Below are 16,936 nucleotides of genomic sequence, written 5' to 3'. Positions count from 1 at the left end.
GAATGGAGTACTATGCACAAGAAACAGGAAGAAAGGCCAAGTGTTCTGGGATTGACGGGTGTGCAGAAAGGAGGACGTTTTAAAACACTGGAAATGTAGACAGAGCCATTTAGATTTATTGAAATAAAGTGTCCAAGCTTTCCCCCTCTTCCTCCCTCCCCCACAGTGGCTTTGAAGGGAATCCAATGATTCTTCAGTTCTCTCTCCTAGAACTATTCCCAATTCATTTGTTTTTTTATATTTGACATCTTAAATTTTCTCTTATGTTTTCAGTCTTGATTTTGATTTAATATTTCTTGTTTGCCATGAAGCCATTGATTTCTATTTTGTTTTCGTTTTCTAGGGATCCATTTCTTAAGTAAGGTTACTACTTTGACATCTAAACCAAAAGTGTTTGGCAAGATTAAAATGTAATTAGGAAGTGCTTAACAAAATAAATAAAAAATACAACACAGGTAATGCAAATGTGTGGTTTTCAAAGTAATTATGGAGTCTGCAAGGATCTCTTTCTATTTGAGTTTGATGCCACTATTCTAAACTACTTGATTCTTCCAATTCTTTCCTCCAAAGATTTTTTTTTTAATCTTTTGGTTCATTTCTTCTAGGGATTTATGTCGTCCTTGCATACAATCTATTTTTCCCCTTTGAGTCTTTGCTTATAGTTGTTACAGAGTTACTTTAGGATGATCTCTAGAGCTGCAATTATTTTTTATGTTGGTTGGTATTTTCTTTGATTGACTCATCTCTTCTTAATTGAGGCTTTGTTACAGGGCCAGTCTTTACCTCTGAACTTCTTGGTCTTTCCCTTTTTGATCTTGCCCTGGCTCTGAATCCCTTGGGTTCTTCACTTTCTAGGATTATGCCTAAATGGATCTTTGAGGTTCAGAGCACTGGATCTTGTCGTCTCAGGACATTTGTAAGCTGAGAGAACTTGAGTTTCTTAGTTGCCCTGCTTTGAGTATTGAGGAATGGTTCACTGGAGTTTTTTGACCTCTTTGGGATTTTCTTGAGGGCACCTTCTGCTTTTGATGCCTTAAGAGACAGTTTTCCTGGATAAATGTATCCTGTCTCCAGTTATACTTGTGCCAGCTTTGCTTTTTTTTTCCCCCCCTTTCCTACTGCAAGTGGTCTTAAATGACTTTTCCTGAAATTCTGGGGTGGAGGAAGTCTCTGAATTTTTATTGGATTTCTTGATTGTTATTTGATCTTGTGCAAACTTCAGACTGGACAGTTTGCCTCTGATTCAGCCAGCCAAATTGTCAGGAAGTCCTCATTCATTCCCAGATGATACTGTTCATTCTTCTCAACTGCCCTACCTTAACCTGCCCATGGCAAAGGAAGTTTAGAAATTCACAAGCCAACTAAGGAAATGGAAAGGTTTGGTTACACAGTTGTAGAGATGACTAAAAATACAACCATAAGAACTGTATAGAAAGTCAAGGAGATAGTATAGTTTTGAGAGCTATTTGTAAGATCCACTTCATTAAAATCGTAACCATAGGGGCAGCTATGTGGCGCAGTGGATAGAGCACTGGCTCTGGATTCAGGAGGACCTGAGTTCAAATCCAGCCTCAGACATTTAACACTTACTAGCTGTGTGACCCTGGACAAGTCACTTAACCCCAATTGCCTCACCAAAAAGATGAAAACAACAACAACAACAACAACAAAATGACAGGTCAAAATTGTAACCATATTTGCGTGGGTGAGTGCCCCAGTGTCCTAACTGTCAGGGACTCTTTAGGCAGGTAGCATTGTTCAAATTGTTTAAGGTACAGATGAAACAAATCACCTTTTAAACCATCAGGATTATAATTGTAAAAACTGTCCCAAGCATATTTGCCATTTTTTACTTTATTGCACATTTAAATTTTAATTAAATGAGTTTTTTTGTGGTCTCCATTAAAATGGAGTTATATCTTTTTTTTAAAGTCTTATAATTGTATGCTAGCTGGCAAATTTGTGACAGGGTTTTTTGTTTTGGGGGGAAATGGTTTTTTGTATTTTACAGGCATAGGTAGTTTTGAATTTGCCCTAGGATTTATAGCAAGTTGGTGAGAAAATGGAATTTTCTACTTTTCAGGTTCTTGTTTATCTATTGAACCTTTAGGGTATAATTTTGTTGATTTTTACATAAACCATTCAGAGTAAAATAATTACATTTTGTAATTCCCAAAAGTAAAAATTCTTTGCTTTGATTTTAAATATGGGTAGCAATTGAATTTTTTAGAAGGTTATTTTACCTGTTTTAGGTAATAAAGTTTGATCAAGTATATATAAATTGTTTTGAGCCATAGTTATTAGGAAACAAGTAAAATTATTCTCCATTTTAGTTTCTAACTAGGTATCTTTTCAAAAAGGCTTAACCAGTTTATAATACTAACCCATGTTTTCATGCCTGTCTAAACATGAATAAAATTTTTTTTTAAGGTTTTATTAACTAGTATTACATAAAAACCTTATATGGTGCTAATATGCTATATTTCCTCCCATTCATATTTAGGATACTGCTATTGTTCATCCAGTTCCCATTCGAATGACTCCAAGCAAAATTCACATGCAGGAAATGGAACTTAAAAGAACTGGAAGTGGTAAGGAAACCAATTTCTAAAAGAAGGTGCTATCAATTTAAAACAGCAAAATAATTATGCTTTTAGCTTTAGTTCTTAATTGCTTACTCTTTTAAGTGGCAGTTCCCTAACCAGAGCTCACTTAGAAATTTAATAATTTCTCTACATTTCATAAAAATTAAAAGAACAGCTGAACTGGATAGAAAACTTTAAATCAAATGTAACATGACTGAGTGAAAGATTGATAAGAAAATGAACAAGGAATGAAAACTTGCCACTGAGCAATCAACAAGCATTTATTAAGCACCTGCTATGTATGTGTCAGACATTTTGCAAGGGGCTGATGACAGTAATAAAAAGAAATTAAACAATCCCTATTTTCGAGAAGCTTGCATTCTAATTGGGTACACATCAAGGATGGAAGTATTTACAGAATAAATAGAAATTAGTTTAATAGAAGATACCTTGGAAGGGAAGGTACTAGTAGTTGGTGGCTATCAAGAGAAGTTTCATTTAGTACCTACTGCTTGAGTTATGATTTGAAGATGAGAGGCAGAGCATGAGGAGAAAGGACATTCCGGGCATAGAGGCCAGCCAGTCCGAAGGTACAGAGATGGGAGGGCAGTTTGCTTTGATTAAGAATACAAATGGGTTACCAATATCCAGTGAGCCTGGAAAATAGTCTAGGGCCAATTTGTTAAGGGCTTTAGAAACTAAACAGAGTTTATATTTTATCCTAGAAGTAGTAGGGCATTATTGGTGTTTTGAGTGGAGGATTGACACGATCAGATCTGAATTTCAGGAACATCACTTGGGCAGCAGTGTAGTGGATTACAGAAGGGACAGGTGAGGAAGGAAAAACACAGGAGGTTTGTGTAGTAATCTAGATGAGAAATGATGAAAGCTGAACTAAGGTGGTTGTGTGCATACAAAAGAGGAAGTGAATGCAAGAGATGTTTGTAGACACAGAAGTGGATTGGGTATGTGGGATAAGGAAGAGTGAAGAATTAAAGATAACACCAAAGTTATGAACAAGAGACTGGAAAAATGGTGATGGTGTCAACTGAAATTGAAATTTGGAGGTCAGGTTTTGGGGAAAAGATAATAAGTTCTCTTTTGGACATGCTAAGTTTGAGATGTTTCCAGTTTGAAATTCAGTTTAATAGGCAAATGGTGATGTGAAACTGATGATATATATCTAGGCGTCATCTGCGTAGAGCTGGTAATTAAACCCGTGGGAACTAAGAGGCCACTGAGGGAAAGAAAAGGACCTAGGCCTGTGCCTTAAGGAATACCCACAGTTGAAGATTGTAGCATAGATGATAAACCAGCAAAAGAGAATGAGAAGGAGCAGTTTAAACAGGTAGGACAAAAACCACTAGAGAATAATGTCACACATTCAGGAAGAGTATCTGGGAGAAATGAGTAGTCATGAATCTTAGATGCAGCATATAGGTTGAGATGGAGGAAAAGGTCATCAGATTTGCCCATTAAACTCTTTGGTAACTTGATAGAACAGTTTTAGTTGAGTGAGGCAGTCTAAAGCCAGGCAGCAAAGGATTGAGTGAGTAAGAAGAGAGGAAGTGGAAGCAATGCATATAGATAGCTTTTTCTAGGGCAAAAGTAGTGGCTGATAAAAGGCAAAGAGATATAGGATGATAGATTGACAGGATAGTAGGATCTAGCAAAAGTTTTTTAAGGCTTGGGGTGACTTCAGTATGTTTGAAAATAGTGGGGAAGGAACCAATAGATAGGCAAAGGTTGCAGATTTGAAAGGAAGGGAATGATTTAAGGATGCAATCTGTGGAAGAAGACAAGGGGATGGAATCAAGGGCACACGTTGGCCTTGGCAAGGAGAAAAGTCACTTCATTATCAAGGGCTGGGAAAAGATAAAGGAGGGAATGGTATTAAGGGGTTTTGAGATGAAGAGAAGGGGAAAGAGGGAGCTCATTCAAATTCACTGGCCTTGACTTTCTTGGCAAAGTAGCTGAGAGGGGGGAAGAGAAAACACATGGGCAGCTTGAGAGAAGCAAAGTTTTGAAATTAGTTGCTGTGGGGAATGCGATAAGGAATCCTTTAAGAGAAATAAAAGAATTGTCTTTTTGCAGTGAGGCTTAAGAGCAGTTGCAGAACGTAATTTATAATGTACTCAGCACAGATGTTTGTCCTGTCTAGTCCATACTTGGAGTGACTCTGAGTTATTAAAAGCTAAAGCAGCAAAGTGAGAACTCTACCAAGTCCTGCCAGGATGAATAGGCTTTGATTATTTAAGCTGAGCAAGTCTGTCTGAAAGCCAGGCTAGCCCAGTTCCACATGGAGAGCCTCATCATCAGAAGGTTGACCACAGCAACTCTTGAAGACTTTCTGCTAAGATATGGAACAGTTTTGAATGTGTCAGTAGAGAGTACTCATATTTACAAAGTTAGATCTTTTACGTTATGAAGTTAATCCAGTTCAAAATCAGCAATCTTTATTTTAAAAACTTTACTATTTACATGTATATAGATGAAATAAGTTTTCAGGATATGGAAGCAATAGCTACTAGCATTTATGTAATACTTTTCAGTTTCTACCTTAATGTTAATGTCTTCCTTCTTAGATTATCTCTAGTTTATCTAGTTTATTTTGTTTGTACATCGCTGTTTGTATGCAGTCATCATTTGACTGTAAACTCCTTAAGCAGTCATAATGATAAAAGTTAGCATTTATATGGTGTCTACTATGGGCCAGACATTATGCTAAGAGCCTAACAAAGAGTATCTCATTTGATCCTTAAAACAACCCTGGGAGATAGATGCTCACCACTTAGGCATCCTCCTAATTGTCTCTTTAGGGCAGAGATTGCTTTTCTTTGTTTCCTCAGCTCTTAGCACAGTGCCTGGCACATAGTAGGCATTTAATAAATGCTTGTTGACTAATAAAGTCCACATATATATGTAAAACAACTCCATGAGATATATGAATGCCTACCAGAAATTAAACCGGATATGTCTCTAAATATTGAGTAGTTGGAGAAGAGAGATGCTATAAATAACTTGCATTTTCATATGCCTATTATGAATTTGTAATTATATGTTAAATATACATTTTAAACACAGAACTTACATTGTAAATTTGAGATTTAAAAAGTAATCATTAAATGTTACTTAAGTCTACCTAAAAACTGAGAATATGTAAAAGATTAACATTTGAATTTTATATTTTCATGAAGTAAAGAAAATGCAAATAATAGCCTTAACAGAAATTTTCTATCTGCAAATGGATTTATGTCATTTTAAAATGCATTTAACTTTACTTAGATATTTTTGTGTAATACATTTTCTATTAGATCACACTAATCCCACTAGCCCATTACTTGTGAAACCTCCTGACCTTTCAGAAGAAAATAAGATAAATTCATCAGTGAAATTTGTTTCTGGAAATACAGTTGGTAAGTTAAAATGTAGCTTTTAAAATCTATATATCACTCTTGATTTAGGCACTGAAGAAATTAAAGTAATATCCATTTTAAATGTTTTTATTAAATGCAAGTAGAGACATTTCCAAACAGTCACCTAGCCTTTAAAACCTTCTATATGTAAGAGTGAAAGGTAGGCTGCACACTACTACCTCTCCTACCCCTTTTGGAATCTTCCTTTTCTGCATCTGGAACTGTAGTCAAGCTTCAGTGGGCTGATGATTTGACATGTTTATTATTTTTGAGAACAATCTGACTCAAATTGTTAGCTCCTCCACTGTCTTTCTTCCACATTAGAGGAATTGTATATGTAGAAAACTATTTTCCCATCTTCTTTCACAAATCACAGTTCAGTTCACTTATATCCTATTCAAAGGGAAGCTATTTAGTCCTCCAAGTATCCTCCTTTTCTCCACCTCTATTTGAGAGTCATAAAAAAACCCCAACTGAGATTTATAGGTTCAAGTACAGTGCTTGTATTATGATACCAGGGCTGAGATTAGATGATTCCTGAAAAAAAGAAAGCCAGAAGGTTTGAAGTGAAATTCAAGATTGTAATGAACTCATCTCCAAGTGTTTGTAACCTTTGAAAAATACCTTTCAAAATAGTCACAAAAGTCTGCCTTTAATAATAGAAGTCTTCCCTTTTAATCCTTCTAAGCAAACCTGCTTTTCTTCAGGTGGCTTGCCAGTTCATCTAATTATCAGCCTCCTTATAAAGTAGACTACTTAATAGTTTTGAAATAACCACATAGGGCCACCTGCGTTCCGAAGTTAGTCAGAAGTTAAGTGACTTGCCCAGGTTCACACAGTAAGCGTCTAAGACTGAATTTGGACTCATATCTTCCTGACTCCAGGCCAGCACTTTATGCACTACCCAGCCAGTCTTGCCTTTCTAAAAAGATTCTTGGATAGGTCTTGGTTTTTTAATCATTTGGGAGATACTCTAGTCTCTAGCAATTCTTTGGATAGGAAGAAGAAAGAAACCCGGGTTGCTTTGGGGAAATTAAGCAGTGTGTTTAAAGTTCGATTTTATCAGTAATAATAACTAGCAATATAGTACTTAGAGGTTTTTAAAGAAACTACTTTATTATATTTCATTTTAAACCTCACAACAGCTCTGTGAGGTGGGTGTTGTTAAAATCCCAATTTTACAGATGAGGAAACCTAGGAAGATAGGGTAAAGTCACCCCCTTGTCCAAGGTCATATAGCTAGTGTCTGAGGTGAGATGTGAATTTAGGTCTTCCTTACTACAAGTCCAGCACTGTATCCATAACACTTGATCTAGGTAACTCACTAGGAGTACATTCTAGACTAGTGTGCACCATTGTGAAGATATTTATAAGGATATTCATAGATTGCTGGACAATACAGGCAGAACATGATAATGCCAGGATTAAAAAATTAATGAATATTTGCATCATCTCCAAAACATATGTCTAGAGTTGGAAGGGACCTTAGAGGTCATCTGGTACAATTTCTTTATTAAACCGAGGTGAAAAGAGTTTAAATTACCTGACCAAAGTCACATAAGTAGTAAGTAAATTAAATGCACCTTACCATTCTGCCTTTAAATATCACACATCAACAGAAACCTTTTGAATTCCCTCCCTAATTGTGTTATGTTGTTCCTACCTCTAAGAATTTACATTTTAAAATCTCTGACAGAAAAATAACCCATCAGGAGAAAGTCATGTTGAAATATAAGTTGATAATTTTTCCTGTTCCTTGATAGAGTTCTTATTTTTAATTTTCAGTTTTAAAATTGTTTAATTCTTCATCTGGATGTGATTTAACTTGGCAGTCTCTGCTAATGTATAATGCATACAATCTAAAAATGCTTTGTTGAATGGAGTAAAAAATGAGATGACTAATTATGAAGTTTTTTTTTTTTTAATTTACCACCAGCGGATGGGTACAGTAGTTCAGACTCTTTTACCTCTGACCCAGAGCAGATTGGAAACACTGTAACTCGGCAACGGTCAGTATTTCCTGTAATAAAAGACCTTTTAAAATATTTTGAAAATGGCACAAATTATTCTGTCATCCAAAGGCTATTTAATTGCTAGTTCAGCTGAATAAAAACCAAATAATTGTGGTGTTTACTGTTTTAATTAAGTGTAGAGGAACTTTTCTTTTATGTATTTTGTTGAGACTTTTAAAAAATTCATTCAAAAATATTTAAAATGTGTAAAAGCATTTTGTTATGAATTTAAACACCAAGAAATATGAACACTTTCAATATACAAGGAATAACAAGAGAGGATTGTATATTAAATTCTACTATAAAACTTAACTAATGATAATAAATACTGCTGGTAATAATAAAATTACTTGTGAATAGTTGCTATCTGTAAGAGGCTAAAATTCTAGCTAAACCGTCTAAAAATCTAATGAGTGGTCGCCATACATTATAAGCTTTAGCAAGAGTTTAGACTTTTAAGTATTTATTAAGGAGCATAAGAATTTGGTGAAAAGAGAGAGGCCAAGATGCCTTCATCTATGTATCTAAGGGAGGTAGCATCTTTGTTCCACTCCACACGAGGTCCTGGGTGAAAAAGAGAGCTTCGCCCCTTCTTCCTCCCAGAAGCCTCCTCTCCAACAGGAAAAAGGGCTGTCCACATACACACAGCTCCAAGCTAATTGGCTGGTAGCTCTGATTGACACATCTAACAGGAGGCTCTACAGAGACAAGTTCCTGGGTGCTGGCTGGCCAGTTTCCAGATGTTAAAGTCACATCTCCTCAGGCCAGAGCTCACAGTGTTCCTCCCAGCAGGGGCATCATTCCAACTCTCACATTTGTCTGTATCGCCTTCTGAACTAAGTCTTCAACATTGGAGATCTAAATTAGTCATTTAAATCTGAACAGTATGAATCCAAATAAGGTAGCAAATGAGTGAAGTTACTGGATGGGATTAACTTAAAAGTAGCAATAGGAGAATTTTACTTTTAAAACAGTCTCATCAGTTTCTGTGTTGAAAAAGCTTTTCCATGAAAAAACAGAGGGCAATGTGAAATATCTCCTTGGTAAAACAGCTGACCTGGAAAATAAATGCAGGAGAGATCATTTGAAAATCATTGGACTACCTGAAAACCATGACCAAAACAAGGGCTTAGACACCATCCTCCAAGAGATTGTGAGGGAAAATTGCCCTGATATTCTAGAAGCAGAAGGTAAAATAGAAATTGAAAGAATCCACCAATCATCTCCTGAAAGAGATCTCAAAAGGAAAACCTCCAGGAATATTATAGCCAAATTCCAGAATTCCCAGGTCAAGGAGAAAATATTGCAAGCAGCTAGAAAAAATGAATTCAAATACTGTGGAGCTCCAATAAGGATAAAGCAAGATCTAGGAGCTTCTACATTAAAGGACCAGAGGCCATGAAATATGATATTCCAGAGGGCAAAGGAACTGGAACTACAGCCAAAAATCACCTACCCAGCAAAACTGTGTATAATCTTTCAGAGAAAAAAAAAATGGGACTTCAATGAAAAAGAGGACTTTCAGGCATTTGTGATGAAAAGACCTGAACCAAATAGAAAATTTGTGTTTCAAATACAAGACCCTGGACAGTCATAAAAAGGTAAACAGAGAAAAGAAATCACAAGAGACATTAAAACATTAAGCTGTTTACAGTCATACATGAGAATATAATACTTCCAACTCATAAGAACTTTTTCAGTAAGGAATACAGAGGACACAGGTCTGAACTGAATAGGAAGGGATGGTATTTGTAAAGCATTTATTTTTTGTGGAGCAAAGAGGGTGGGTTGTCTGGTGTCTGGGACCAGATTTAGGCTCTGGGCCTCCTGGGCCCAGGGCTGGTGTTTTGTCCACTGTGCCACCTAGGTAATCCATGAAGACATCTTTAAAATAGGGTTGAGGAGTAGGAGAAATAGACTGGGGGAGGGGGAAGGGAAGAGGTGGAATGGGGAGAGAGAGCTCTCATGAAGGAAATAAGAAAAAAGCTTATGAAGGTGAGGGGAAGAGGGGGAAGGAGTGGGGGAGTGAGTGAACTTCACTATCATCAGAATTGGCTCAAGGGGGCAGCTAGATGGCGCAGTGGATAGAGCACCGGCCCTGGAGTCAGGAGTACCTGAGTTCAAATCCAGCCTCAGACACTTAACACTTACTAGCTGTGTGACCCTGGGCAAGTCACTTAACCCCAATTGCCTCACTTAAAAAAAAAAAAAAGAATTGGCTCAAGAGGGAATAACATACATACTCAAGGGGGCATAGTAATATATTTTTGCCCTGAGGAAAATTGGGAGGAGAAGGAGATTGGGGGTGGGGAGAAGAGGGCAAGAAGGGAAGAGAAGTTTGGGGGAGGGAGCTGTAAAAAGCAAAACACTTTCAAGGAAGGTGAAGATGTTCTGCATAACACCACATGTATGACATATTGAATTGCTTGATTTCATGGGGAGAGTTGAGGAGGGAGGGAGGAAGAAAAATTTAGGAAACAGAATTAGGTCAAAGGCCTTAACCTCATCTGAGTGGGCTGAAGGAGGGAATAATAGACACACCCAATTGGGAAGAGTAATCTATTTAAACCTACAGGAAAGTAGGAGGGGAAGAGGATAAGGAGGGGAGGATGGAGTGGGGGAGGGGGCGGTCAGTAGCAAAACATTTTTGAGGAGGATTAGGGCAAAATAAGATAGACAATAAAGTAAATATCATGGGAAGAGTATGGGATGGAGGGAAATAGTTATGATGATTCACTACAGTGTCAAAACATATGGTACCTACTCTGCTGGGCTATTGTGAAGAAAATTCTCTGAGAAGTTCAAGGTACTATATAAAAATTATGATGAACAGGATGCTATCAGAAAAACCTGGAAAGACCCACATGAACTGAAGCAGAGAGAAATGTACTGTATGCAAAATAACAGCATTAGTGTAAGATGGTCTTCTGGGAAGCACGTGGTTATTTTCAGCAAGGCAATGATCCAATATAACTGAAGAAGTTATGAAAATTGCAGTCCATCTACAGAGAAAGAACTGATGGTATCTGAAAACAGACTGAAACGCATTTTTTTTTTGGCAATTCCTTAATCTGAAGTTTTGTTTTTATCTGTTTTCTCTCACAACCTAGCTAATGTAGAATTGTTTTCCATGACTACTCGTGTATAATTTATGTTGAATGGTTTGAGTTCCTGGGCTGGGGGTGGGAGGGGAGGGAGGAAGAGAAGTTGGAATACAAAGTTTTTTTAAAAATCGATGTCAAAATTTGCTTTTACATGTAATTTGGAAAATAAAAGTCTAAAAAAAAGAAAAAGCTTTTCCATCCATAAATTCAAATATCTAAATCTGGTTTTTAAAAAAGCTTTGAGTTTTCTGGTAGTATTATTGTGTACAAAGAATTGTATTCTTGACTTATGCACAGAGACAGAGACTTCTTTTTCCCTCCATTCTTACATATATTCTTCTATATACTCTGTTCATTAGAGCTCAGTTTTTCTTCTTCTGATTGCATGTATATCCTTTCTCATTTTCTTTCCTATATTATGGAATTTTATGTATCCAGTTTTCTTCCTTGTGACATGATTAAGCTGACAAAACCCATAGAATGAAGTGCCTTTTCAGAGTGTAGATAATGCTTTGTTTAGTCATTGTATAAGTAGGATATGGCAGCAAAGTTTCTCCAGGGACAGCCAGGCCCAAGCCCAACTTCATCTAGAAATCTGGCTAGAGTATTCTGCCTGGCTCAGCCCTTATTAAAAGAAAGACCAGAGGGTTAACAAGTATGACAGAGCCTATCAGTTAATTTAGGCATCAGTAAAATTGAAGTGTTTGTTGTATTATGTCAAGTTAATATAAAAATTTTTAAAACTACAGTAACTATCACTGGTTCAAGTACTTCCTTATATGAATTTTATTTTGCAGGTCACATTCAGGAACATCTCCAGATAACACTGCACCCCCACCTCCACCTCCAAGACCTCATCCCTCTCATTCTAGATCATCATCTTTAGATATGAATAGAACCTTTACAGTCACAACAGGTAAGGATTAAGAGAACTGTAATGTAAGTTAAATTTAATTTAATTAAAATTTGAAATTGCACCAAATAAAGAGATATAATGTCATACTTTTAACCCACTCTTAATACATGTGCTGTTTTCAAACCATTCTTTCCTTTGTAATTAGAATGGCCGGGCTTACAAAAATCCAAACAAGTGTTGAGAAAATGCATGTTTGTCTCTTCATTGCAGAGATGTGGAGGATTTTGTGTATGGATACTGCATGTATTGTAGGAGTGGCCACTATGTTGGTTTTGTTGAACTGCTTTCATTGCTCATTTTTAAATCCTCGGTACAAGGAGTGTCTTGCTGATGATGGGGACGGAAAGAGGGATTTATTTTAAAATGAATGTTATATAACAAAAGACATCAATAGGATGTGTTGAAAGGACAGTTTTAACATGTTATTGTTTAAAGTTAACTCCCTAAATAACGTAAAGCTTCTAATTAAAACTGACAACGTTCCTTTATTGCTTAACCTATAAAACATAAAAACTTTACTTTCACTTTCAAGCCATTGCATTTTTTTTTTATGTGTAACTATTTATTGAGTTCCAGCACCCTAGAAATCAAGTGAAGGCTTTCTTTACCTACATTGTTTGCTGTTTGTTTTTTCAGTCCATTTTGCACACACTAGGTAGATTACTGATAAGACTTTAACCTGTGAAGGTTGATTTGCTTCCAACAACATACCAAAAACAAATTTCAGTTTAAGATGCACACACTTGTTACTTCAAATAATATATTTACTTACCTGATAAAATTACCAGAATGAGCTGTTTTGCTAACTTTTATTGAAATTTTTAGATCCCATTATTGACAGATATTTATTGAGTACCTCTGATTTTTAGATAGTGGGGGGTTATAAAATCAGTAAACAACAGTTATTAGTTAAATTTGTTAATCTGTTAGGCACTAGGAATATGAAGACAAAAGAAAAAAAAAGAAACCGTTTAAAAGAGCTTACTGCTTTCTATCTGGATACAACCTGTAATATGCCAGTATATACTAAAGAAATACAAGGTGGTTAATGAAGGCTAAGGACACTAAATTTTTGATAGGGGGTAGAATACAACAATTATAATGAAGTGGTATTTGCTCTCATGTTTGAAGCTGACATGTTGATCTATCCCTTTGAACAGCTTGGCTTCCCAATTCATCAGTTTCTTTAATTGTCATTATATAAAAACCCATTCTACCATAGCCACACATAGGAGTGGTCATACCTTAGTTCTCACTGTCAACTTAACTGTTAACTCTGTGATCATGAACTCTGAACTCTTTGATTATTTCTTGTCCTTTGATTATTCTCTCTACTTCACTCCTAATTCTGTTCTTCATCTCTTACATCTCATCCATTTCTGTTCTCTCTCCACTAGAGCACTGCTCTAGGCTTGCTTTGTTCTCTTTACAGACTTGATGCTATATAGGTAATCAGTTCCACTAACACACTATTCTCCAATCTTTTTGTCATTTGTTCCAATTTTTTGTCATTATCAGCTCTCAACCCCCAGGTCTGACCCCATCATCTTCCTTCTTTGAACCAGTTCCTGAACTTCCATGTGCTGTTAAAAGAAGTCATACACCCATGGTGCAGTGGATAGAGCATTGGACTCGAAATTGGGAAGCCTTGGGTTCAAATTCTGCCTCAGACTCTTAGTAGCTCTGTGACCTTCAACAACTCACTTAATGCCTCCCAGCCTAATTTCCTGAGCTCAGTAACATTTAATGTCCAGCTCTTAAGTCTATGGAACTAAGTCTCCTAAAGCTCCCAGTGCTACCCCACCCCCTTTCTTTTAGAAGATGACTTTATCTCTTGATATTTCTGTTACTTCCATTATTGTTTTTGTCTTCCCATTTTCTTGCTACACAGTAGATGATCAGTCACATCAAAACCCTTCCCCACTTTGCTAAGTCTCTGAAGAAGAGTTGTTTTCTCCTTGCCAAGACTAATCCATTTACTCAGTAAGCTCCTTAAGGGTAGTAGCTATTTCTTTATATTGTTGAATCCCTAAACATTAGAACTTATATACTTACCTGGCACATAATAGGCATTTAGTTAATGCTTGTTGGTAAATTGAATGTCTTTGATCCCATCCCACTCTGTCTTCTCAGAAAACATGCCCCTCCCAATCATTTCTCCCCTTTTTTTTTTCTACTATAAAATACAGATTTGTTTGACATTTGAAGCTCTTCATAATCTGGTATCATCCTCTCTTTTCAAATTGATTGCACATTATTACCCCTCTCTTACTATAATCCAGTCTTAACAGGCTTACATACAAAACAATCTCTCTATGCCTTTTTTTTTCCCCAGGGCAATTGGGGTTAAGTGAGTTGCTCAGGATCACGCAGCTAGTAAGTGTTAAATGTCTGAGGCTGGATTTGAACTCAGGCCCTTCTAAATACAGGACCGGTGTTCTATCCACTGCGCCACCTAGCTGCCCCCCAATGCCATTTTATAAGCTGTTTCCTATGACTAGAATGTTCTCTCTTCTCATTTGTAGAGTTTTTTGTTTTGTTTTGTTTTTAACTTTTCAGATCATAATTTACGCCATTCATTACCATATCTCTCTAGGTGAGTTTTCATTTTTCAGACCAGCTAATTGCCTCTGAAGGTTCCATCTCCATAGGAAGATAGGTACCCAACTCTCTTTTAATTTAATTTAAAATGTCTAATTTTTTTTTTTTTAGTGAGGCGATTGGGGTTAAGTGACTTGCCCAGGGTCACACAGCTAGTAAGTGTTAAGTGTCTGAGGCCAGATTTGAACTCAGGTACTCCTGACTCCAGGGCCCGTGCTCTATCTACTGCGCCACCTAGCTGCCCCTCATTTGTAGAGTTTTTTAAGGCTCATCTTGTAGCACTTCTTTCAAGAGACCTTTCCTGATTTACCCCAATGCTTAATGCCTCCTTTATCCCTCCAAAAATGGTGTTTTGTATGCTTATATGTGTATTTTCTTGTGTTAGGCAGTAATAGAACATAAGTTCCTTGAGGACTAACATTGTTTGGGTTTTTTTGTTTGTTTCTGTAGAGCCTTGTACAGAATAGATGCTTTTATTTATTTATTTTTTTTAAGTGAGGCAATGGGGGTTAAGTGACTTGCCCAGGGTCACACAGCTAGTAAGTGTTAAGTGTCTGAGGCCAGATTTGAACTCAGGTATTCCTGACTCCAGGGCCGGTGCTCTATTCACTGTGCCACCTAGCTGCCCCCAGAATAGATGCTTTTAAAAAAATGTGTTTTCCTCCAATTACATGGAAAAACAAGTTTAAACATTTTTCCTTTAAATTTTGAGTTCTAAATCCTCTCCTTCCTCTGCTCTTCTGTCCCTAACACAGTAAGCAATCTGATAAGAGTTTATACAGATGCAAACATGTAAAACATATTTCCATATTTAATATTTAATAAAGCTTTAAACTTAATTGGTACCACCATCTTCCCAAGAATTCTAGACTTTTCTAACAAATTCCAGACTGTTCTTTATTCCTCACCATTCGTTATTCACCTGGCAAGTCTTACCAATTCTACTTCCATCTGTCTCCTACACTCTATATCAGTTCAAGCACTTCACTCCTCCTGCACATTGCGCAGCTCAGCTTGTTGTTTAAGGCTCTTCAAAATCTGGCTTAACCAACCCACCTAACCAACCAAATTTCATATTATTCCTCATCATACACTTTTTATTCCAGCCAAACTGGAATGTTTACTGTTTCCCAAACTCAGCATTCCATTTCCTATTAGTGCTTTCTTCTTCACATTACCTTTTATTTTCTTATTTGTTTACATGTTTCATCTTCCAAATAGAATTAAGCTCCTTGAAGGCAGGGACCTGTGTCATTTTTGTCTTTGTATCCCCAGGGTTTCAAAAAATACATTGCACACACATGCTTTAAGAAGTATTGAACTGAACTGATTCTTTAGAACTGAGCCCATATATTTTACAAAATAATAATTATTATATATCCCTCTAGGACAACAACAGGCTGGAGTTGTTGCCCATCCTCCTGCAGTGCCTCCAAGACCACAGCCTTCACAGGTAATTTGATTAGTTCAGTATTTGCTTTTGAATTTCATTTTTTTGCTGCCCATAATCCTACTTTGCTTATTAGTCATTTGATTCTCTCATAGAATTAATTTCAAAGGAGTAAGAGGAGATGCTTAATGGCCATTTCTAATTAACATTCAAGTAGGTGAAATTAAACCCAGTTTTAGATAATGGAATTAAAATTCTTTGAGTTCCTGCTGCTTATTGGAAAAGCACAAAATGTTATTTCTTTATCAGGGATGACAAGTGTTCTGAATTATGGTACACATTTTAGGTGCTACTACCTGCATCAATTAATTTAGTAGATTGTTCTGAATTAAATTCTCACTTTGAGTTTAAAAAAAATTACACTCTAGGATAGCTATATCTGAAGCAATAGCAGCAGCAGCGTAAGAGGGGGAAAAAAAAACCACAGCTGAAGCAGAGGAAAGAGAAGTGAGAGTCAGAGGAAAACTTATATAATAATTAACTAAATATGCAGTAAAAACTCAGAAAGGAAAACCACATCATCATGGGATAACCTATAGAAATACCAAAAGGGTAAAATTAGGTTAAAGTAGAAAATAAATTGCAATTTTTGTAAAAACGTAAGGGGAACAAGAAATTAAAGAAACATCAAGTCTCTGAAACCAAAGGATGAATTTGGCAAATTGTTAAACAAATAACCTCTTTTCACAGTAGTTGTACAAGGCAACAAGATGTGAAAAGAGCAAGCATTTTTGAACCTTAGTTTGATCTGACCACTGCCCTTTTCCTTTTCCCTCTTCCTCTGCCAACAAGTATCTTCTAAAGTAGATTCCCACCCCTCACCCCCCATCCCCCACCTCCTGAAACTAGCTA

General features: G+C 36.5%; 1 protein-coding gene across 5 annotated transcripts in view; it reads left to right on the top strand.

Moving 5' to 3' along the window:
• Positions 1–16,936, top strand: part of REPS1 (RALBP1 associated Eps domain containing 1) — a 100,021-nt gene that overhangs the window by 71,422 nt on the left and 11,663 nt on the right. For all 5 annotated transcript variants that reach the window (XM_043962742.1, XM_043962743.1, XM_043962741.1 and 2 more), the window contains 5 exons: positions 2,504–2,591; positions 5,900–6,001; positions 7,938–8,010; positions 11,915–12,033; positions 16,023–16,087. In XM_043962742.1, the coding sequence (XP_043818677.1) occupies positions 2,504–2,591; positions 5,900–6,001; positions 7,938–8,010; positions 11,915–12,033; positions 16,023–16,087 (447 nt within the window). The remainder of the gene's footprint in view (positions 1–2,503; positions 2,592–5,899; positions 6,002–7,937; positions 8,011–11,914; positions 12,034–16,022; positions 16,088–16,936) is intronic.

This window comes from Dromiciops gliroides, chromosome 4 (assembly GCF_019393635.1).
Source record: "Dromiciops gliroides isolate mDroGli1 chromosome 4, mDroGli1.pri, whole genome shotgun sequence".
NCBI classification, from domain to species: domain Eukaryota; kingdom Metazoa; phylum Chordata; class Mammalia; order Microbiotheria; family Microbiotheriidae; genus Dromiciops; species Dromiciops gliroides.
Note: the sequence above shows the minus strand (reverse complement) of the source record. Positions and strands in the feature narration are given on the sequence as shown.